The sequence below is a fragment of the Mirounga angustirostris genome, unplaced genomic scaffold (assembly GCF_029215605.1).
Source record: "Mirounga angustirostris isolate CCGP_5_RB_7025 unplaced genomic scaffold, mMirAng1.0.hap1 SCAF_3, whole genome shotgun sequence".
NCBI lineage: Eukaryota > Metazoa > Chordata > Mammalia > Carnivora > Phocidae > Mirounga > Mirounga angustirostris.
This window is the reverse complement of record NW_026991711.1, coordinates 132,650,784-132,675,463: the sequence shown is the minus strand read 5'-3', so window position 1 is coordinate 132,675,463 and position 24,680 is coordinate 132,650,784. Positions and strand designations below refer to the sequence as shown.

Genomic DNA, 24,680 nt, shown 5'->3' with positions numbered 1-24,680 from the left:
TATTTAAAAATTGCTTTTGAAGGGATGCCTGGGTGGTGCAGTTGGTTGGGCATCCGACTCTTGGTTTTAGTTCAGGTCATGATCTCAGGGTCATGGGATTGAGCCGCAGCAGGTAGGGCTGGCTCCAGGCTCAACGCAGGAATCTGCTTAAGACTGTTTTCCTCTGCGGCCCCCTACCCCTCGCACGAGTGTGCGTGCTTTCTCTCTCTCAAAAATAAATCTTTAGAAAAATTGCTTTCAACATTGTCTTATGAAAAATTTTCAAACGTGCGGCAAAGTTAGAAAAATTTACAGTGAATACCCATATATCCATCACCTATAGTCTACCATTAATGTTTTACATACTTGCTTTATCACGTGTCCATCTGTCCACCTCCTCTATCCATCCATCAATCCACCTTAGTGCTCTTTCCATGCATCTCAAAGTAAACTTCAGTTCAGTATAGTACTGAATTATGTTTGGTTTACACCATTGTTCAAAGACTTTGTATTCCTTGAGCACACACAAAGGAAAGCCTAGAAAACTTGCCAAGAGAATTTTGTTGGATGTAGTGAGAAAGCACATATAGGGATTTAAAATTTGCCTTGGAGCAAAGTATGCATCATTAGCATCTGAAATGGCAAATAAAGAACCACGAAGAATAATCTCCTTCTCTCTCCTCTCCTTTTATGCCTAATTCAGATTTCAGTATCCGACAGGGCAAATCTTTAGAAGGGCTAACGCTTGTGTCTCGTTTGTTGATCTGCACGCTCTGATGCTTGGAAAATAGTGAATGGTGGAGTGACTCGCTGGTGGCAGAGTGCTGCAGATGGTTTCTGCCAGCCGCCAGGTGGGGTGCCTGACGCCCAACTGCCCTCCGGACCCAGGATCCTGCTTTCCCTGCCTCTTCCACCTCGGGTTCCCGGGGCAGGAGATTGGGGCCCTCTTGTTTCTGCTCTGGATAGATTTCCTGCCCGCTTCCCTGGCCTTCCTCTCTGAGTGACAGGTTCTTTCTTTTATTTCGGTGATGGTGGTGAAATGTTGAGGGGCCAGTGCGGGGCCACCTTGGCAGGCCCAGAAGACACCTCCTGTTTGCATGTCTTCAGCGCCCACTTTTAAATTTGCCTTGAACTGTATGCCCCAAGGTGCACGGCCAGGTGTGGTGACCTTGCTTTGTGTAAGTTCCTGTCACAGCACCTTGTGTATTTCGGCTGTGCTTGCTGATCGACACGTGGGCCGTGCCGTCAGATGTCCCGGAGTTCCTCGAGTTGTTCTGCGCAGGCACACGGGGCCTTTCACAAGCATTTCAGGAACACACATTGGTTCTCCAAATCTTATAACCTTTTCTTTGTTTTCAAGCGGCTGCAGGCCTCGAAGAGAGAGGAGGCTCTGTGTTTCTTCCCACTCTTTCTTTCCATGGTTCATGTTCCAGAGTGTTCAGTTTCGGCATCACGTCAACAACATCCAACATGATAAGAAGCCTCCACTCTGACATTGGTGACCGCTCTGAAGTGTCCTTTCTCATAAACTCAGCCTCGGCTAGAACGCCCTCCTAGGAGCTGAGGTCTGTGGAGCCCTGGTTTTACGTAACTGGGTGCCCGAAGACAGACTGATTCCCTTTCCCTTCTTTTGTCTCCATTTCTTCCTTTTTGTTGTTTTCCTGAGGGCAGGCAATCCTCCGGTTCCTGGGTAATCCGGGTTCCTGGATTTTTCCCTCAGGCAGTTTCAGTTCTCAGTGATTGGGTTGGCCACGACCTTGATCCTTGGAAAGGACATCCGGCATCTTCCCCACTCTCTTCTCTCTCTTCCCTCTTTCAGGCAGAACCCCCTCTGACTCAAAATCTCTTAGTAAGGGAGACTTTGACCTTCTCTTCCTGCACCCTCTGGGACATCTGTCAATGTCTAAAGTTTGAGAAACCCTGCCCTAGATATAAAGATGGTTTTTGTTTTGTTTTGTTTTGTTTTTTGGTAAATCTTCCCATCCATGGCATTATATAACCTCCATGCCCTTATTATACTGTTCCCCATCAGAAAGTTCATCTGCTCATCTAACCTAAGTCCTTTCTGCTTCAGTTAGTTGCTCTGAAAGTGGAGATGAAAGTATGTGCTCACTCACCATCTTCTGCATATGATCGTATTCTCTCAGCCTAATCTCAGTTACCTGTTACAGTTGTCTTACAGCCCCGATTCTTTTTAATCTCCAGATGTTTTCCAAAGTTTTTATGTATTCTGTCTGTTAAATTGTAGTAAACCAACCTAGAGAGAGCATTCTAGCAGTTTGGACACTGCTGCATATGATGGAAGTGGTATCTTTGGGGTGGAATTTTTGAGGGGGGAGGGCATCATGACTAACTGTGTAAATGACCAGCAGGAGAACCAAGAAAACAGTCAGTTACTTTCCCTGGTTATCAGAGGGAGTCATGTGAAGGAAGGCTTTTCCACGTCAGAAGACACCTGGATACAAATCTTTACTCTGCCACTTAAGAAAAGTTTGACCTTGGGTCTTTGTTTCCTCAGGCATAAAATGTGGATGAAATACTTCAGAGGGTTGTTCGGAGTAAAAGGGAACAGGACTATGTCTGTACAAATGATCATTAGCACTTGTGAGGAAATAGAGGGACTCGGTGATTTAATTTGCTGGTGCCATGATTTGCGTTGGAGAAGATAATCAAAACTTTGGGAGGCCTACAGAGGTAGTTTGAAGTTGATGATGGTTTTCAAACCTCATTGTGCAGAAGAATTCCCAGGGAGCCTGTTAAAGCATGTGGGTCCTCAAGCTGCAACCCCAGAGATTGTATTTGGGAAGTTTGACCAAATCCCGGCATTTTTCTTTTTCACAGTAACTCAGGTGGTTCTGATACAGGCGCTCCGTAGGTAAGACTTGCAGAAATCCTGACCTTAGGGGAAAAGCTCTCAGTTTTTCCCTATTGAGAATGATATTCACTGTGGGCTTTTCATATATGGCTTTTATGATATTGAGGTGTGTACCCTCTGTCCCTACACTGTGAAGAGTTTTAACAGACACATGAAAAAATGCTCAACATCACTCAGCATCAGGGAAATCCAAATCCAAACCTCAATGAGATACCACCTCACACCAGTCAGAATGGCTAAAATTAACAAGTCAGGAAACTACAGATGTTGACAAGGATGCAGAGAAAGGGGAACCCTCCTACACTGTTGGTGGGAATGCAAGCTGGAGCAACCATACTGGAAAACAGTATGGAGGTTCCTCAGAAAGTTGAAAATAGAGCTACCCTGCGACCCAGCAATTGTACTACTGGGTATTTTTCCCCACAGATACAAATGTAGGGACCTGAAGGGGCACCTGCACCCCGATGTTTACAGCAGCAATTTCCACAATAGCCAAACTATGGAAAGAGCCCAGATGTCCTCTGACAGATGAATGGATAAAGAAGATGTGGTATATATATACAATGGAGTATTACTCAACCACCTAAAAATGAAATCTTACCATTTGCAATGACGTGGATGGAACTAGAGGGTATTATGCTAAGCGAAATAAGTCAATCGGAGAAAAACAAGTATCATATGATCTCACTGATATGTGGAATTTAAGAAACAAAACAGAGGATCACAGGGGAAGAGAAGAAAAAATAAAACAAGACGAAATCAGAGAGGAGAACAAACCATGATAAACTCTTAATCACAGGAAGCAAACTGAGGGTTGCTGGGGGGAAGGGGGTAGGGTGATGGGGTAACTGGGTGATGGACATTGGGGAGGGCACTTGATGTAATGAGCAGTGGTTTATTTATTTTATTTTTATTTTTAAAGATTTTATTTATTTGACAGAGACCAGCAAGAGAGGGAACACAAGCGAGGGGAGTGGGAGAGGGAGAAGCAGGCTTCCTGTGGAGCAGGGAGCCCGATGCGGGGCTTGATCCAGGACCCTGAGATCATGACCTGAGCCGAAGGCAGACGCTTAACGGCTGAGCCACCCAGGCGCCCCATGAGCAGTGGTTTTAAATATGACCGATGAATCACTGACCTCTACCTCTGAAACCCATAATATATGTTAAGTAATTGAATTTAAATTTAAGAAAATTAGAAATTAAAAAAAAAAAAAAAAAAACCCAAACCAAAAACACTTGCAGAAATCCTGGCTGTGTGGCTACTGGGTGAGCATGAAGAAGGGACCTCATTCTCTTCAGGATGCCTCCTCTCCAGTTATTTTCTGTTTCTATGGAGCCATTGACAGAGACTAATCTGTCAGAGGTGTTTGAAGCCAGACAGAACTGTTCTTTGTTCTTGCTTTGATGGCAACTAGAGGTATCTTTGTATTGGATGGTCTCCTTGAACATTATTTTGATTCAGAGTCCTAAGTCTTTTGGGAACCAATTCAGGAACCCAGGCTGGGAAAATCTCCTTGTTCATTGGCTGATGGAATTGTGATTTGGGGTAGGAAAGGAGCGGGTTGGAGGGAGGTGGTGTTTATTCTCAGTGGGGGTTTTAGGAGGCTTTGAGGAAAAAGAAGTGAAATGTGGATGGGATTTCTCCCAGCTTCAAATTGCATTCCTTTAGGAATGGGATAAAAACGACCAGATTCCATCCATCTGCAAATTATTTGTGTCTGGTTTCTCTCTTCTTTCATTGAATTGGGCCTGGCGATCTAGAATATTGACTGTACTAGTATTTTAAAGAGTTTCTTTTTGCAACTCTTTCAAAGGTTGGAGGGTGGGAGGCTGGCTCGCTGAGTCGACCTGTGATGACCAGAGCTTGCTAACTCCTGAAGTGAATGTTTGTCATTTCTTGACATAAGGACAAAATAAACGTCCCAGGTTTGCCTGGAAATACATTTCAGTGCCTCTGCTGTGCTGTGGTGCTGGGTCTGCATGTGGTCTCAGAGAAATCTTTCTGCGGGGTGTGTTTTACCCACACTTTTCCATGAGGCACAGCATCTCACGGCTAGCTTAAGCTTTGGCCTCTGTGGTGTGGGCTGCGAATCCAAAATATTTAAAAAGAAAATCTTGGAAGGAATTTCCGTCATTTTCTTAATAAGTGAAAGTGTGAGGTAGAAATTAAAAGTCAAGTGGGGAGTGTTGTCGGAAAATGTAAACCATGTGAGACGTGCCTTTAAAAAGTTTTAACTCCTTGTTGGTATTCGCCCCCCCTCCCCAACTCCTCCTGTCATCAGATGAATTTATTGAGTTGGAGACTGTGACTGTGAATCTTGTACCAAAAGCGTACAGTGCAGGGGCGCCTGGGTGGCTCAGTCATTAAGCATCTGCCTTCGGCTCAGGTCATGATCCCAGGATCCTGGGATCGAGCCCCGCATCGGGCTCCCTGCTCGGCGGGAGACCTGCTTCTCCCTCTCTCTCTCCCACTCCCCCGGCTTGTGTTCCCTCTCTCGCTGTGTCTCTCTCTGTCAAATAAATAAATAAAATCTTAAAAAAAAAAAAAAGCGTGTAGTGCAAAGAGTCAGGTTGTTCTGGGCTGGTATCAGTCCCACATAGAAGATGTTTGTTAATACCTCTTCGTTTCCCTGAGATAAAGAAGATGATTGTTCTGTCTGATAACATTAGGTCCCTGAGCCCACGGCAAGTAGACATTTCTGTGGATTTCATCATCATAAAACCAAGTAGAGAAAATATGATTATTTATAAACTGATACAGAAATACAAGGTGCATGTTCACTGGTTAAATGGTGGTAGAAGATGAGAAAGAATTTGCTTAACTGAATGGATTTTTTTTTTTAAAGATTTTATTTATTTGAGAGAGAGAGAGAGCATGAGGAGGGGAGGGTCAGAGGGAGAAGCAGACTCCCCGCTGAGCCAAGAGCCTGACGTGGTCCCCATCCAGGGACTCCAGGATCATGACCTGAGGTGAAGGCAGATGCTTAACGGACTGAGCCACCCAGGTGCCCCAAGAATGTCTTTTTTTTTTTAATTCTAATTTTAACTTGTGGTATCCTTTAAATACATTTGTTTCAGAGTTGAGAGTAAGATGGTAGTTGGAGATGCTGTGTCCTATAGATTTCAAGTGTGCTGAGCTCTGAGACTAGTAGCGTAACATTTAATATTTCCATGGATTGCTTTTTTTCTCCTGTTTAACCTGTCATAGCCTTTCCCACTTCTTAAATATTTTGACATAGAGTTTTTGATACATAGATTTAAAAAGCTCAGGAAAATGTTACTTTGAAGATCGAGAGCGAAACTAAGGTGAATGGAAAACAGAACATTATTTCTTTGGCCCTGTTCGGTCATTTTGTTTTTTGCTGGAGAATATGAGGAATTGTAATGCAGGTCAGATACTATCGTGAAACATAATATGACATCCAGATACTCTCATAGCCCAAACATTTCTAAGACCCTGCTGACAGCTTAATTATTTCAAGCAGTATTGGATATGGCTGAATACCAGTTGTCCAAAGAATCTGGATGTCCTTTTGGAGTTTTTGTTCAATGTAAGTCCTGGCAGAAGATGTGAGAGTCTGCATTGACATAAAAAATACAGGGAATCATCATGGAATTCCTTAAAGTGGTGCCTTTTCACCAGTGACTTTGAAATATGGTACAGTTTGCAAAACTGAACAGCTTCCGTAGTGTTCCGGTTAAGGGGACCCATGATGGGATCTTACCTGTAGATAGCCATCTTTTGTTCTCCTGCAGACATTCTCCTGAAATGGTTGGACTCACAAGTTAAGGACAGTGAGTAAAATACATGGAAAAGGTGACATTCTGGTGTCCAAGGCATTTGCGAATCTTCACAGACAGGCTGGGACTGGCTTCCTTTTAAAGCTGAGAATGAACTTCAGTGGTGTCAGCCTCGTATCTGCTGCACGGCATAACCCTTGAAGTGTCAGGGTCTCAGGGATGCACAAAATACTTTTGGAAGCTAAAGCCCCTGACGCTCCCCTTGCCCCTCTGCTACTTTTAGCATCGCCTAAAATACAGCGCCCCAGCAAAGAATCCGGAGCGCAGCTGGGAAAGTGGCAACTGGGTAGCGTAGCATATGACACTTTGTAACCATGCCTCAAGGGGTTCGGAAGCCTTTAAAGGAAAGGCACCTTTAGAATACGGAATGAATCTCTCTATGACATTTATTTGTGTTATGTATTTATAGAGTTCTAAATCACCCACACATGTTTACATACAGGGAACTATTTCATTGTTGAACTATACTTAAAGCGTTCAGAGTTGTCTCTTGCAGTGTCTCATCTGTGGACTCTTACCCGATGAAGGCTAAGACTTTGGCCAAATCACAGTGCAGAGAAGGTGATGGTCCTCGAAGTTTGTATTCCATTCACTCACTAAAAAAAAATCAGTGCACACTCTCTGGTGCAGGTGCAGCCAATTTCCTTTTGTGCTTTGTGAGTTCTACTAGTATCCTAGGTAAATAATCCCGAATGAAATTGATGTATTTCCTTTTACTCACTGGGGTTTGGCAAATCATTGACAGATAAATGATTTTATAAGCAATTTAATAAGTTACTGAATACAGCAACTTTTTAATTAGAGGCTTGAAGCTTCTGCATTTGGCATTGTTTTAGCTTTTATTTGCAACAAAGGTGGGTTATCCCTTTGAAATTATTTTACAAAACCCCGAGAAAGGAGGATTCAAGTGTCTAATCCTAGGGTTAAAGGCAAGAGTTTATGGTTCAATAACATGTTGGGGTATTGTGTTGCAACCAGTGTAATTATAAACATATTTTAGAAACATGAAAAATGTTTACAGTCTAATTCACCATGCACACAGCGGAACATGGAGCCATAATTACCATGACTATATTATGTGAGTGTATATGTGTGTGGGTATGAATAAGGATTAGAATGTCATACGCAGTCCTGAAAAGAGTTGTGTTTGGGTAATGGGTTTTAAAAGATTTATTCAGAACACTCTTTGTCATTGCTGCTTACCATGGCTTAATTTTAAGGAAGGGAGGAAAAAAGCTTTCATTGGACTGGTTAATTATTTCTTCTGAGCCTCCAAAAGAAAAAGAGTGGGATGAACAAAAAGGAATGCCTCCAAATACCAAATATTTATATTTCGGTTTTTGGTGTTAAAACATGTTTCTTCATGAGGCAGTACACACAAATATTCATTTGTAGGAAATGACTGAACAATTCTTTCTTCCCTGAGAACATCTCTTGAACGTGCGGAAGCACACCCCCTGCTCTTACTTGCCTCTCCTCAGTAAGCACCAGCCTAGTTTCCACATTCCCGGCCCCTGCATCCTCACCCTTCCTGTTCTTGACTTGGGAGGTTGGTTGAACAAATGCATGGTAGCTCAAGCTTTTTGGAAAGGGTGAAGGTGAAGAGAGAATCAAGCCTCTTTGTTATAAAATGCAGTGGTGATTTATAGTGGAGGCGATCATGCACTTAGTTTTATTACCCAAATGCCCCCACACCACCCCTAGTTAACATCCAGTCAATTAGCAAATCCCGAGGCTCTACCTCCAAATATATCCCGAATCCAGCCACTTTTCTCCCTCCGTCTTCAGTCACCCTAGCTTTGGCCATCATGAATTTGCGCCTGCCCATCTCTGGCACCTCCCTAACTAGTCACGCTGCATCTGCTCTTGCTTCCCATTTTAACCTCGTGCGCACAGTGCAGCTGGGGTGAGCAGCATACAATGTGAGTCAATAGCTCTCGTCAAAATTCTCCAAAGCACTTATTTTGGCTGACAGGGCTCTCTCTGTGTGTTCATTTCTTTGCCTACCTGTCCGACCATGTCTTTTACCACCTACCCTCTGTATCAACAAGCTCCAGCCACACTACAATTGTCTCTGTCCCTCAAGCTCTCCAAACTCATTTCTGCCTCAGGCCCTTTGCATGTGCTGCCTCTCTTCTTGGGATGTTCCACCCCACAGATCTTTGTGGCTCCTTCAGTTCAGCCCAGAAGTCACCACCTCAGAGAGGCCTGCCTCCCTGACCATCATAGCTCAAGTGATCTTCCCACAACTTAATGTATCTGTCTTGTCATAGCACTTATCACAAAATCAAATTCTCATTCATGATTTTTAAAGAAATCTATGCCTGTCATCCCAATTTTTCTTTTTCCTCTCTGCCTCCTTCCCAGCACTTTAAATACTGCCTGACACATTCTTAGAAGCTCAATAAAGTCTTTGAATAAATAAACAAGCACATAGCCTTTGTCATATGATTTTATGAACTGTAAATTGAAGTTTGTTTTCAACTTTGAGATGCTCTTATTCTGTGTGTGTTGAAGGCATTACTAGTTATTGTACATGGTAGATCACGTGCTTTCGGTTGGTCCTTCCCACTCCATCCTCATTACTGGTGGTGAAGTTGTTATACCTATCTGTCCATTTTGGTCTCCTGACTGGGACTGGATTGGCTGAAGTAACAGAGTGGAGCTAATTGACACATGAGAAGGTTGACTCTGAAACCGGGGCATTTTCAGGATTTGGGTCCATACAGTATAGCTGGTGGGCCAGCAGCTTGGAGCCTGGACCTGAGGGCCTGGCCAACAGGTTTTTGTTAAATTATGTGTAGGAGGGGTCTTCTTGGCAGTGAACAGGGCACATTGAGAGTGGAGGTGACTGCCTTCTGAGAGCTTGGAGTTCAAGGTAGAAGCCCTGGTTAGCCAGAAACTGACAGCAAATACATAAAACTGAACACTTCTATCATTTGATGAGTAAATGAAACAGAAAGGAGATCAAGGAGTTTCTCTCTTAAAAGATCGGTTTAACAAGTACTTACCAATCAAATCAGCCTAGCTATTAAAACAAGAGGTGTTGAATGAGTGACTCCACGTCATATTGCTCCTCAACGCAGCCCTTCATAGAATACACGTCTGCTGCCAGTTAGAGAGGGGTCACAGAGCTGGGGACCTAGACCTCATGCTACAAGAAGGGAGTTTCAGGTAACAAAATTACTATTTGTCATAATTTTTTTTCTTGAAATGCCATACGAGGTAACCTGTGTATGTTGACTTTAGACATCGTATTGCTGTTATAAAGTTTACTTGTTTAATGTGTGTTGAATAAAAGCATTTACGGTGATCTGGCTGTTCACTTTTGTTTACTGTGTGTTCCTCGTTACCCATAATATTTGAGGAATCCTGTTTTCTGGATTAATGGAATAAATTTCCAGGTAACTGGAGCCCAGGTTAATTTAAGCCACAGTTACTGGAGATAATTTTGAAGTTAAATTACACTTTGTCTCCTGAGGCAGGAAAGTAGAGTTGGCCTCATCTTTCATTTGTAGCCAGTTTCTGAAAATGTACGGAAAAATCAAGTAATAAACGTTAAGGGGAAGAGTGTTGAATCTTCATTTTGAAGAGCTAAATACACATAAAATTACCAAGTGTGGTTCCCTGTAGAGGGATTTGCTCCCTCTGGACTCCTGCAGACCGGGTGACCCCTTCCCCTAGCTGTTCATTGCCTCTTCTCCCAGACTCCCCAGGCATCTGCTTCCCCATGACCCCATGGCTCATGCTGCCCTCCCCAGTCCACTGTTGGGATTGAGGAGGGGTGGGTCAGGAGGTTTCTGAACACTGTACTCCTTTGTTAGGAGGTGGGCACCTGGAACCTCTGTGGGTGATTTGGGTCAGCTACCTCCCTTGTGCTCTAGCAATTCAAAGTGTGGTCCATGGACCAGCTGCATCGTATCACTTGGGAGCCCCCACCCCAGACCCACCAAGTCAGCACCTGCATATTCCTGGGATACCCAGGTGATCCCTTGCATTATCTGCACATTTTCCAATTCCCCCATAGTCCTCTAACATTTTGGCCCCTAACCTCAAGACCACGGGAGGGAGAGTTCTCCTGACATCCTGCCAGGCTCCCCCGGATGGCACCGGGAGATGTTGCAGGTGCTTCTGTGTGGGGGACCTCGGGGTGGAGCTGGTGGAAGCAGGGATTGACAGCATGCTGCTACTTTTGGCAGGCCCCTTATGGTGCGAAGTGCCCTTTGTGGGGTGCTTCTTCGACTTCTTTCTCACTCCACTGCACCCTGGGCCCGCTCAGGTTGCTGAGGCGCTGCTTTCCACCACACGGGACCTTTGCAGTCCTGTAATTAGCACTCCCTTGTACCTCTTCTTTTCTGCTAGCGTTTCAGACTGTGGCATCATCCCTCTGCTCCAGGATGAAGAGTGTGTCAAGAGAGAGGGGAAGGAAGACCTCTATCCTTTAGGGTTGTCCCTTACCTCTTGTTGTGTGGTGTTACTTGGGGGAGAACCTCAGGTTGCCACAGGAGGCCAGCTAAGCAGGAGTGGGATCATGAGTAAAGTCAAATCAGATGGAGAGGTAGGGAGGGGTGGGTGGCATTAACGTGAGTGGACTTTTTTTCCCTCTGTCCTTGAGCTAGGAGAATTGTTTTAGTTACTTGCTTCTTCATGGATATGGTAGCCAAGGATAATTACCAGAGAAGTGGATCTTGAAGATGAATTATTTCCCTGCATAATTTTCTGTACACCCAATCATTGTATAAAAATTAGTTGTCATTGCTGGCTACCAGGAGTAGGGTTGGGAGAAGTGGACTTAATTTCACAGGAAACTAAGAAGTGGAACTCGGGGGTGGGGGGGTGGGGGCAGAGGTGATCCCGGGGGAGGGGGATAAACAGCTTTTTTTTTTTTTTAGAAACTTAGACCTCGTTGGGGTTTCTATCCAGGTGTCTGGGATAATCATACTGTTCATAATATTAATACAGTCAAAACATAACCACTTACATGCCAGGCATGTTCATTTATATTGCTATATTTGTATTACGTCATGTAATATTTACAGCCATCCATGAGGTAGCTATGATTGTCACTCCCTTTTTTATAGTTAAGGAAACTGAGGCATAGATGTACAGAGCAAACTTGCCCAAGGTCACATTGCTGGTAGGGCCGCCTGGCCCTAGACCCCCGCTCAAAAGGAAGTTGAATGGGGCTGGGCTGGGGTTGTAAGGATAGAATGAACATTTTGGGAGTATTAGATATTAAAAGGGGCCATTTTAGGAATTGTGTTTGAAAACAGAGTGAGTGAGAATGAAAAGAACAAGGCTGGCCCTTGCTAGGCCTGGAATAAGCACCAACCTCTTGTTGGGCTGATGGACATCCTATTCCCTTGGCTCCTTATTAAGTGGTTGTCTCTAGGCACCAGATAGACCTTTCTAGACTGGCTTGTGTATTGGGCTGTTAGTCTGCAAACCACATTCCTCCTTCTGTGTGCTCTTTCCCTGTTAAGCTCTGGAATAGGGGCTGCTAGAGGGCTTCTGGGAGGCTGGAGGAGGCAGAAGGGACATGATTCATTCCATTTGCTTGCTGTGCTTGTCAGCCTCATTCCAGAAAGGGCCCTTCACTCTGCTAGCAGGCATTGGTTCCTGTCTCCAGCTCCTTGCGACGTCCTAGAACCAGGCTCCTGGTGCCCCTCAGAGAATCCATTGCCTGGCCATCCTCAGAAGTTTGCGTCCCAGCCCCACGTGGGCCCTCACGGAGGGTCCCGAGGTGGCAACACCTGCTCCTCAAGAGGTCTGCTCCCAGCTCTGTGGGTTCCCTCCTCTCAACTGTTAGATTCCCGTAACCCCAGCTCCTCCCTTTGACTCCCCATCCCCCGCCCCAGGGGTGGGAGCTGCTTCCCACAGTTCCGCTCTATTGCTCAGTCTTTTCAGCTCTCTGATACTTGTTGAACTGCTTCTTTATATCAAATGATATCTGTTGTAGCACCTAGTGTTGTTTTCTATTTTCCTAACTGGCTCCTAACTGATAAATCTTCCTGTGTCCTGGCAGGGGAAGGGAGAGGCAAGCTGAGACCCAGAAACCATGGTTTTCAAACTTGAGAGAAGAGGGGGATCGCTGGAGAAGCTTATTAAAAATACACATATCACTGGGGCTCCTGGGTGGCTCAGTTGGTTAAGTATCCGACTCTTGATTTTGGCTCGGGGTTGTGAGATGGAGCCCCGCGTTGGGCTCCGCACTGAGTGGGGCTCCTCACTGAGTATGGAACCTGCTTAAGATTCTCTCTCTCTCTCTGCCCCTCCCCTCTGCTCACGCTCATGCTCTCGCTCTTAAAAAAAAAAAAAAACAACACACATATCAGGCCACCAGTTTTAGTAATTCTGATTCAATAGGTTGGGTATGGGCTCAATAATCTGTTTTTGAAACAGACATTGTAGGTGTTTCTGATGTTGTTATTCTGTCTCAGAGGCTCTGAGAAAATCCACCCCAATCCAGGGCCTTCTCATGGGGCTGTTTGTTAGGTCTGGGCTTGTTGTCTTGGTGCTTAGAAACAAACTTTACTTATTTTCGTTTTTATAGGATGGGTGCTTTGGATATGCTAATCTTTGTTCCAAGGCCACCAAGGGTGTACATTGCCCGTGGAGCCTGGACATCAGCCCTCGTTCAGCCCGATGAGCTATGATGCAATTAACTGGGAGAAAGGAGTATTTCCCCCTAATAGTGCACCATGTACTTGTCAGGCCTTGCACATCCAGGTTTGTGTCCATTCAGAGAGAGAGATACCTTTCTCTTATTCATACAAAGGCAACATGCATGTAGCGGAGCTGGGATGAATGGGACTGACCTTGGAGTAGAGACCGGTTCTTCTTTTTGTATTTGTAGCCTTTCGCATTTCCAGGTGGCTTAAGGTTGGAGCAGTGAGGATTGAGAGACGCCATGTTGGAACACCCTGTTAGAACCAGGACACTTGTGTCTTTTGGCTTTCGCCAGTGGGTGTATCTGTTTATCTGTATGAATAGAAATGGACATTCCTCTGTGGAATGTTGGCTTCTGTTTGGTTGATTTAATCAGTAGAACGAGTAGGTTTTGCTGGGAGGGGTTGAACTGCCCCCTTGGAGCAGAACAGGAAGTTTTTCAGTCCTGCCAGATCATGGGGCTTTGAGTGTGCAGGGGGCAAGAACTTGAACTTGACCTTTAAATGAATCTAAAAATCAAATTTGCTCTGTAGGAATGTGTCCCGCCTGCCTTCCAGGGCCTGACGCAGTGGTTCCTGAGATGGATTTGGAGGGCTGCTGAGGGCTCCTGTCACCTCTCCACGTTGTTAGGTGTTTGATGTCACTACTTTATACTCCGGGGGAGTCATCAAAGGCCCTACTGTATTAGCCTGCCTCATTTCACGTGGCTCCTTCATGCTGAGCAGTGGCCAGGGGATTTAATTTTTTAAAACTGAGGTTCCCTACCCATTCTGGTGGAACACTGCTCTTTAGTATGAGCTTTCCTGTGACATTTGACTCTAAAATTGAAACAGATGTTCTGCAGATCAGAAATGCCTTCAGGCAGGTAGCCTCCCTGGGCCTGTTCTTGGAGTTAATTGCCACACACACCGACTACCTACTTAAAACACACACGACAAGCAGGTCAGAGAGAACATATTGAGTAAAATTGCTCTTCCTCCTTGCTTCTAGATTGTATAGTCGGCCAGGGCCCTAGTGCTCTCTGCGTGGAACACAGCTTCACCCCCCTTGTGTCTAGGTAGCTTCTCCAGGGATGGGTTGACGTGGGTTTTATTCACTTAGCAAACACTTACCTAGGGCCTCCTGCATTCCAGGCAGGGGCCTCAGCGGAAGGGCTGATTCTAGGAGTAATAAGGCCAGGGAAGACCGCTCCATGATCCTGTAAGTGCTGGGATGAGGCTGCACCGGGTCCTTGGGAGCAAAGAGGAAATGACTAACTCTGATTGCGGTTGTGGGAGGAGGCAGCGTCTCAGGTGAATCCTCGCCAAGCCCTGGGGCTAGCTTGTCAAACGCCCCCGCCCCATCAAAATAGGATGTTCTTTTTCTTAGCAAATAAATGCACGTTCACAGACAGAGGTGTTTCCTCCAAGTTGCATGTTGGTTAGTATTAGCATCAGGACTAGAATCCTAGAATACAGTTCCAGCTTTGAGGGGTCTAAGCCCTAAATGAGTGCTCTTCAGACTAATGAAGTATTTTTTAAGCTGGCAACTAATCATTCACAGAGTGATTTTTTTAATCTACTGTATATCGTTAGGAAAACAAAAAATGGGAGTAAATCCCAATATTAATCACATTGAATTTGATGGAAATTAGAGTCTGTTATTTATTTGTTTTTAATGATTTTATTTATTCATTTGAGAGAGAAAGAGAGCACAATCAGGAGAGGCAGAGGGAGAGGGAGAAGCAGGCTCCCCACTGAGCTGGGAGCCTGACAAGGGGCTCGATCCCAGGACCCCAAGATCATGACCTGAGCTGAAGGCAGATGCTTAACCATCTGAGCCACCCAGGTGCCCCTAGAGCCTGTTATTTAATAATTCCTTATCATGTACTTACCACTCCTCTTTAACCGGGTGACTAGAATTTACTTGTACTCTCGCAATATTCATTATGGATTTTATTTATATCAGTAATCCTAATCCATGTACCTTCTGAATTTAGTAAGTGTAATGTAGGTTTTTTGTTTTTTTTTTATGTTTGTTTTAATTGTTGCTTTAGATGTAGCTTGAGGTCCAAGGTGAATTTATTGACATACATTTCAGTTTGATTCCACATCCCAGTTCCCCTCTATCTCTCTTACGATCAGATCCCCAGGCTACTTTTTGTTTTTCTGTGGCATTATCAGATGATTCTTGCCAAGTTACATATGAGCGCTGCTTTCCTTTGGTGAGGTCTGTGACCTCTAAAGGTTCCAACAAGCCAGGCTCTCCCAGGTAAGGGAGTTTGTGCAGGTCAGTGATGAAATGTGAGCATATTTGCTCAGTGGCCATTTCTCCACCTCACCCTCACCTTCATTTATTTATTTTGTGTGAGTTCTTACTCTGCTCCAGCCATCCCAGAAGGTGGGTCCACCGATGGAGGCAGAAGGATGTAACTCAGCCAGCGTGGTTGTAACACAAACAAGGTCACTTGGTGTGTGGGGTGGGTGTCCCCTGTTTGTAGCGTCCTTGAGAAACGTGGCCTTGCTGTGCCATGCCCATTGTATACACACAGTCTGTGTACCACTTATCAGACAGGCCGGCAGGAGTGTCTGTTTTATTAAGGAATCCATATAGCAAATTGCGTATAACACCTGTCTCACAGCCTCTCTTCTTTATGTTTGACTTGATAGTTTACTGTGCTGTTCCTTTCACATAGAACGTACCAAACAACAGGAAAATAGCCCTGGTGGTTTTCTCTTGGTGGGAAATAGTGGGATAAGGTAGATGGCAACACGGCCACATGTAGTAAATCAGTGTGGGCCCATATCCTGAGTATGTACATGTATTATGTTGAATCATTGGAAATGTGATCCCTTTTGATTGAGAAGAATGGCAACTTCGTATGTGTAAGCTAATAAATAATTTAAAAATTGGACACCAGGCAAGGAAGGGTGTACCTCTGAAGCCAAATAGTAGTTACACAGGGAGGCAAAATACAGCCTGTGGCAAGCTTTTATGTGACTCACAATGCTTTTACGTTAAAAAAAATTTAATTGCTAACCTTATCGTATTAGGAGATTTCAAACAAAATTCTGAGTTTTCAGCTTCTCTGCAAAACTCAGAATCTTGCCGTGCTAGGTCGGCGAACTTCCATGGCGACATTAGTGGGGGTAGGAGGCAGCTCTGTTCCTACAGAGTGCACGTGTGTGTCTGTGCACACGCTGGCCAGCTTCCGGCTCTCCCGTGACCTTGACTGGCCTCATGGGCTTTGAGGTTGGACACGTGATATAGATAGAACACCTATAGTAAGTTGGATGAGGAGAGAATTGGAAGAAGTCATCAGCTGGACCAAAGCCATTTGTTTTGTTAATTATCCATTCCCCAGCCAGCACATCCAAAAAGACAGCCTGACGTGGCTCCGGACACTGTGCACTGAGAAAAGACAGGTAAGCATAACGAAGGAGTCCATCCATGTGCTAAGAGCTGGGCAAACTTATTGTATGAAAATTTTTGGCTCGGTGCTCCTCATTTAAGTAGGATGTGATGACAGCTTCCTTCCACTGGTCACTATTCATGTTATAGGCTAATATAATATCTATTTCGTTTGTTTCTTAATTCCTGACATTTATGAGGAGAGGTACTGGACAGTTGGCCACGCCCTAACTTTAACATAAAGAAAAGTTCTTATGGACTAATATGTATATAAAGTATCAGCTGTTTATTGCTATGTTATTCATATTGGAGGGGAAACTGGAAATAAAGAGAAGGAATAATAGAGGAAGGGTTGAACAAATTATGGTACGTCAACATCGTGAAATATGTAGCATTAGAACAACAAATTGGCTGGACACCAGTTGGAGGGATTTCCCTGAAAAGTAATAACTTAAGATTTAATTAGTGCTTCCTATGTACTAGACACGGTTCCAAGGGCTTTCCGTGTATTAACCCATGTGATCCTCCCAGCTACCCTGTGAGCTCTGTACTATTATCTCCATCATACAAATGAAGAAATTGAGGCATGGAGGAGTTAAGTCAGTCGTCGAAGAACAAGCATTTACTATGTGGCAGGGCTAGGTTATGAACTCCTGCAATCCAGGTAGACAGAGACTTTTTAAAGTAATTTTTAGGTTAGATATCAGAGTACCTTATCAATAAGAAGTTTAGCTATAGAATCTTAATTCATAGCTATTCCAGAATTCTCTGGGTTCTTCTCTTATATTTTAGACTCTTAGACTCATTATGCTGGTTCAGACCTTAGAAATCATTTAGTCTTCCAGTTTTTGAACTTAGCCCTCCTTTTCCCTTCTTTCAACCAACTGAATCTTCCTGTAAGCAGAATGATACTTAGTACTGACCTGGAGCTACTGGGCCTTCTCTTTTCTCCCTGGGTGGTGGTGATGGTGTGGGGAGGGGGGCGCGCTAGTGCAAACTATAGATACAGTCTGCCTCCTTAATTGTGTGGGTGCAGAAATGCATTCCAGAGAGAGAGCCTAACATTTACTGAATTGATGTTTCCAGCGATGTTATTTAGCTTCATGGGTAGATTTTATTATGCCCATTAAGGAAACTGAGATTTAGAGAAAAATTAAGCCCAACATCATAGAAGAAATTGGTACAGGATTGAAAGGATAGGAAGGGTAGAATCCTTGCTGAACCTCCTTTTCAGGGGTCTTACTAACCTAAGATTTGGGAGCTATAGTGGCCCACCAGAAGCCCTTCCATTGAATGTTACCTTATCTTGCTCTGACTTAATTAGGCAGTTGTTGAGAATTTCTAATTTGTACGGCATTATTTACCACAGGTGATAGCAGGGCAGGGAGTAGAACTGACAGTGAAAGGTTTCTGTATTAGTCAGCTCGGGCTGCTTTAACGAAACACTAGGGGCTGGGAGCCTCAAACAATAGGCGCTGACTTCTCGTAGTTTCGGAGGCTGGAAGTCAATCCAGATCAAGGTGCTTTCTGGTGAGGGTGCTCTTCCCTTCCCTTCCTCATCCATAAAGCTAGGGATTGGACTTGATGGTCCCTAAGGCTCCCTGCCCCTCTGTCGTTGTTCTTGATCTCCCTTGCAGTTGAGGGAAATCTTTGGGGTCAAAGCGGTGTCTCCTGACTTGTCCAGTGAGTGGTGATATGCATTCACGAAATGACAGGAACCCCAGGATTATTCTCTCTAGAGATGAGGAGCTGCTGGTTGTTCTTTAGTCAGTTATAGTTGTTAAGTAATAACAATTCTCTAGTTGTGAAGCTCTAATAAAAGACTTTCTCTCCTGCTGCCTCTTTCTGTCCAGAATTCTTATTTTTGTCTGCGTTCTTGCATGTGTCTGTGGAAGTCAGGAGACTTTTATAGTCAAGGATTTACCAGGCCATGGGAGGCAGCCCCCTCTTACAGGCACTTGTGTTATCCTTTTTGGGAGTGTGTGTTCTTGCCTTTCCTGTTTTTCAGTTCCCCTGCTTTGAAAATGTTCTCGGATGTGGATTAAGGATTCGGTGGGGGTGGGGGTAGATTTGGGTGGGAGACTACAACAGGTAGAGCCGAGAATGACTTCCCATCAGCAGCAACTTAAAGATGTGTGTTGATTTCTCTGCTGGATACCAGGCCCAGTGCTAACCAGTTACTTACCACTTTCTCTGCGGCTCAGTCAGTGATGGTCTCTTGTTCTGGAGACCTTGACTGGAAAGTACACTTTGCTATCAGCAGGCCTCTTTGTAGTATTTGGCTGTGATATCTAGAGCATTCTGGATTGAACCCAGCACGCTCTGATCTGTAGGGCCAAGACCGATATGGTGGGACTTGAATAGTAGCTGATGGGGCAGGCAGTGAGATTAAGGACAGGGAGGCCCTTTTAACAACCTCTGACAATAGCACTCCCTCCTTGAACTAGAGAGTAAGGCTCACTTGAATCTTCCCTGTAGGTAGTTTCTTTTTTTGTTCAAGCATGTAGGACATTTTTTTCTGTCCTGTATGGCCAGGACAAGCGGGGAAGGGAAGTGTGGGTTCTGGCCTATGGGAAGCAGGGAAAAGCATGGAGCTTGGAGTCTGGCCAACCTGACACAGACCCCAGCCCAGGCGCTTGGCTGTGTGGGCAAACTTTCCAAGTCCCAGTGCTCTCACATATAACACGAGGCTAGGAATAAAAAATGTGCAGGCTTATAATGAGAATTGCATGAATAAAGTGCCTACGGTACAGGGGGTGGTTAGTATATATGGATTTTCTCCCTCCTTGGTGAACACCGGTTGGACTTCCTGGAATGGGAGTCTTGAAGTTGGAGACCTGGTTTTGGAGCATAGGGTGATCTGCTTGGGACACCAGATCCAGGGGCCAGAGTGGATGTTGAGACCACAGGACAGAAGAAAGGGCAGACTTTCAGCTCCAAAGACACCCACTTGGGCACCTACCTCCTTGGTGTGGGAAAGGATTGATTTTCACTAGAAATGTCATGCCTGCCTATCACATCTGTAAGGAAAGCTAATACTGATCTCCCTTCTGTATTGCCCAAAGCTGCCCCTTCCTCCATTTGATGATACTGGATGACTCATTTGAGAAGTAGTCCTCGAAGAAAAGCTTTAAGGAGAAAGGTGCATGGCCACATCTGGGCCCCCTTTTGCACACTCCTGAGCACAGGCTGTTTCTCTGCTTGGCTGTCTTGCAGGGGTAGAAGATTTATGTGATCCTAAGGAGGTTTTTGGTATTCTTTGCAGAAGTGAGATGCCTTAACCTAGAGGTCTTTTTGCCCCCGTGGAATACAAACCAGATTAGGAGCTCTTTGTGCTCTGCCACAAATCATTACACGTCTACATTTTGCTCTTATAAAATATGGATAATGACATGACTCTGTCTCCTAGGAGTTTGAGTGCATTAGCTAATGATCATGAAACCTTAGAAATAGGAAATTCATGTGAATGCCGAGAGCTTTTGTAATTACACATTTGCATCCCTTGCTTGGCATCCTTGAAAGTCATCCTTTCAACATGAGAATCCTCGGGTTGATTCCTGTTCTTCTAATTGTAGAGCAAGCTTAGAAGGAATAAGCTCAAAGAGCACTCAGAGCAGATAAGTTGTCACGGCGTCTCGTGGAAACCCTGAAGTCGTTCAGGCTGGAGTGGTTTGGTTTGGGCTGAAATGGAAGAAGAGCTCGAGGTATTTTAAGGGCACTAAAGTTAGAGAATCCTGGGGGCCAGAGACAGTAATGGCCTCCAGGCAGTGTTGTGCTTGGAGGCTCGCGTCTCTTGTCCCTGTGACCTCAGACCCGTCACTTTATCAGCCTTTGTTTCGGGCAGCAGGAAACATGCTGGATTGCAATGGGCTTTTTTGATGTGGATTGTAGCTTCTGGAGTGCGGGCACTGTTTTTCTATCCCATCGAGCAGTCTGCTCTTTGCTTTTTCTCCCACAGATAATTATTTTCAGACTCAAGACTCTTTTAGAATATGTTAAAAGGCAATGGTTTGAATACCTTGAGTAGAAGACTTCAAAAAAAAAAAAAAAAAAAAAGATAGGTATTTGTTTAGGAAGGGGGTCGTGACTGGTAACCAGACAGCATGCCACCGGATAGCTGATGCTGTTTTTCTTTTGTTTCAGGCAGCGGCGCTACGGCCGTAGTCCAGGCCGCTCTCTGCAAGCCCCGGCAAGAACGCGTAGCAATAAAGCGCATCAACTTGGAAAAATGCCAGACCAGTATGGATGAACTATTAGTAAGTAAAAAGTGAAGGATACCCGCCGGTTGCTTTTCTTCACTGATGGGTATGCAGAGCTGGGCCAGAGAAGCAGGGGGAAGAGAGAGCAAAGGCAAGTTGGTGTTCCCTCCTATTTTGACACATGTATTTCTTGGAAAGCAGCCCACATCGCTGCTCGTCCCCTGATGAATTATACCGTCCCTTACAGTTGTGTCGTATACTGTACGACTCACTTTGCTATCACAAGCAGGGTTTTGTTCAGTCCTCATAATTCCAGGGTAGGCCTGGTCTCAGCGCTGACACTCTCTTTTGGAAAACCAGGGAACAGACACCGTTAGATGAACTCGAAGGTCATGTGATGCTGAGCGCAGAGCTGGGTTGGAGAGCCTCTGGCCCTCCGTCCAGAGTTGTGACATAGATAGGAATTACTCCCCAAGCCCTTTTCGGTCATTTTGCCTTTCGGAAATTACCAAATGACCTACACATTTCAGTTATTCAAAATACTGCAGGGTAGCTTGCTTTTGGCTAAGAAGAGGAGTTTGTTTTTTGTCCACGGCAACTTGTTCTTCTTATTCTAAAGGAAGTACGTACATTACATAAATAATTGGAGCTTTGACTGTGGATATGACTATGGTAGAATTGGTTGGTTGCAGGAACATTTGGTTTTGGCTTAAGTGACTCATTATTAAATGAACAGCTTGGCAAATGGTTATTAGTTGCCCGGCAAACTGTGAAGGGTTTGAGAGTTTAGTCTCATAAATATAGTTGTCGTTCTGCCTGCCAATTCTCTTTTTTTTCCTTTTGGCCATTTATTTGAGGATAATAGGAAACTGCAGTGGAGGAGTTAACTGATTGGTTATCCCAGCCCTAATCCCAGTACAAATATTAGTCCAATAGCTATCCACACAAGCTACAAAGTATAATGACATTTGGCTCCAAATGAAGAAGCCTTTTGTTGTTTTCTACATCGGGAATGGAATGTCATTAACAAGAGCTTTTTGTCTTTACTCAGAATATAGCTTTTATTTCAGGCTTAATTACAGCACACTATAGTATAAATTAAGTAGAAGGATAAAGCTGTACTTTTCCAGATATGTTTGGCCTCACATTTTAAATTAGGCTCCACAAGGCATAGATTTCGCTGGGATTGAAGCAACAGATTCCCCGCTAAAACTCAGATTAAAGCAAGGGCTTCCACAATTTAATGTTAATTCCAAAAAAAAAAAAAAAAACAAAACAACCCCAAACCCCACAAAATATGTATACATTTGAGGCTTTTACCTTCTTCAGAATTTCAGCTGTGCTTTGCTCTTACGGAAATGATGGCTGCATCCTTCTGTCACTTGCGATCACGGTGACCAATAAAATTGTGCCTTTGTCATCTGGCCAGTTTTGAAGGTCACTCTCCCCAAGTGGAAAAAGCACTAAACAAACTGTGGGGAGAGTCGGGTCCTACTTCCGCCACCAACTTGTTTTCTACCTTTGGTCAAGTCACCTCTAACAGCACAGCACTGTTTAGAAAGAGACTTGGATTGGGAAATCTCTCAGATCCCTTTAGGAGTCCTCAAATTCTGTGGCTATACTGAATCTACGCTATTTTTTTTTCTTTTAAATTCGAGTGTACATTTGTATGCCCCGTTTGGAAATAACCACTCACAAATTTGCCCGTGATGATTGTATTTGATCTTGGCACTCTGTTGGAGATCCCATGGCCATCCTGTTGCCAGCAGCAGACTGTTTATACAGGGTCTTTGTGAGGCCTGTGTACATTTGTGTCTGGCAATTCTGGAACCAGCCTTCTGGGCCGACACTGTGGTCCCTGGTCTCTAAGAGCCCCGAGTCGCCCCAAGCCTCCATGTTCTCCCTCTGCTGGCTGTTGGTCAGCAGTTGGTTGCTGGCCATGGGAGCTAATGAAGGTCCTGGTGGAGGCAGCAGGGGGGGACACTTTCCTCTGTTTCCCTGGGACCAGGGACCGTAACAGTGTCATTTGGAGATACTCATAATTTAGGCAGAGCTGCACATGTAAGGATCTGCGTGTTATGGCTTTGTGCTTGGCTCATTAATTTGAGGTTTTAGGATTTATGAGTTTGCTTATTAGCAGTTAGTTTATTTCTCTCATTCTCCATCCAACCCCCTGCCCCGCTGCTTAATGCCCACATTGTGTTAAGAGTATAGTATATATGTATAATTATCTATTTTTCCTTTAAAAGGTATATTGATTTTTTGCTTTGATCTTTCCTTAATCTTGAACCTTTGACCTTTTGATGTCTTGATATTTCTTTTTTTTTTTTTAAAGATTTTATTTATTTATTTAATTGACAGAGAGAGAGAGAGAGAGACAGCATGAGGGGGAACACAAGCAGGGGGAGTGGGAGAGGGAGGAGCAGGCTTCCGGCTGAGCAGGGAGCCCGACGTGGGGCTCGATCCCAGGACCCTGGGATCATGACCAGAGCTGAAGGCAGTCGCTTAACCAACTGAGCCACCCAGGCGCCCGATGTCTTGATATTTCAAGAGATGGGAGGGGGGATGGTTCTTTAGGATGTTTGTCCTTTGCAAACAGAAAGAAATGGAATATACAGTATGGGCTGCCTAACGTTGCCAGGCTTTTGTGGCCCAGCTGTTGGCACATGAGATCGTGTGGAGCAAGGTTGCTATAATCCTTTCAATTTCTAATACTGCTGTTGCTTGCACTTCTATTATCTCTCTGGGCTCACATTTTGGCAGCGTTTGGACATGCGGTATCCTAATAATCCTTTAATTCCGTGTGTGTGTGCGCGTGTGCACGCATTATGTACAGGTCCGTGCTCTGCATCAGTTCACAAACCGTGCCATGTGTTAACTGGAAGCCTTTGTTCTTGTAAGAAACAGTGGCCACTGGAATCCTTACCTTGTGAGAGACTTATGTCATAGAAGTCACCGTTATCAACTGTCTGCTGGCTGTTGGAATGTCTGCCTCCCCAGCTGAAACTGTCACCTCCTACTTGCGACTCCCTTCCGTGTCCCTACACTACACTCTTGCTTCAACCCCCCGAGTAAGGTAGGATTTCCACTCACAGGTCCGATGTGATGGCCTGGAGCAGTTCTGGACAACTGTCCCCGGACTCTGCTTCTTTGTATGGCAGAGGCTGTCCGATTCTGTGGTCATACGGAGTTTACTATACAGGTCTGGCTGAAGAAGGATTCAAGTGGTCATGATTTCTGAAGCAAAGTGATAATTACAGTCCTGGCTTCTCTGAGAAGGAAGGGAGGAAAAGAAACATTAGATGAAATCACTGGTGCTAAATAAGTGGTAATTTAAATAAAATTTATTTACTGTTGAAATGAGTACTGTAATATTCCTCAATGACATTTGGTTCCAGATCTGATATACATTTAGTAATTTATTTGGTAAATATTTAACGAGTTTCCTCATTGTGCTCAGGCCCAAAAGAAGGGTGAGTTTTGGGTGTATGTATCAGAGGACAAAGCAATATGCTCGCTAAAAATTCATCTTAACAGCAATTAGATTAGAAAACCCTAGAACAAATGTTTTTCTTGGCCTTACATGAGTAGCATTTAGTTAAGTTAATTCTTTTTCTAGGCATGTTTTTAAGTTTTCTTAGATGTATTGGAGTTTGGCCTTTAATTATAGTTAAAGTTATAGTTAACCTCTCTAGGTACGATGCTTTGGTGGTTAGTTTTCTAGGAGTCAAGGGCTGTTACTGGTCTGTTCTATATTCCTGACCATT

At 44.4% G+C, this 24,680-nt stretch overlaps 1 protein-coding gene across 5 annotated transcripts in view; it reads left to right on the top strand.

Annotated features, from left to right (window-relative positions):
- The window catches only part of STK39 (serine/threonine kinase 39), a 314,903-nt gene that overhangs the window by 38,695 nt on the left and 251,528 nt on the right, over positions 1-24,680 (top strand). For all 5 annotated transcript variants that reach the window (XM_064586647.1, XM_045868683.3, XM_045868682.3 and 2 more), the window contains exon 2: positions 20,858-20,970. In XM_064586647.1, the coding sequence (XP_064442717.1) occupies positions 20,858-20,970 (113 nt within the window). The remainder of the gene's footprint in view (positions 1-20,857; positions 20,971-24,680) is intronic.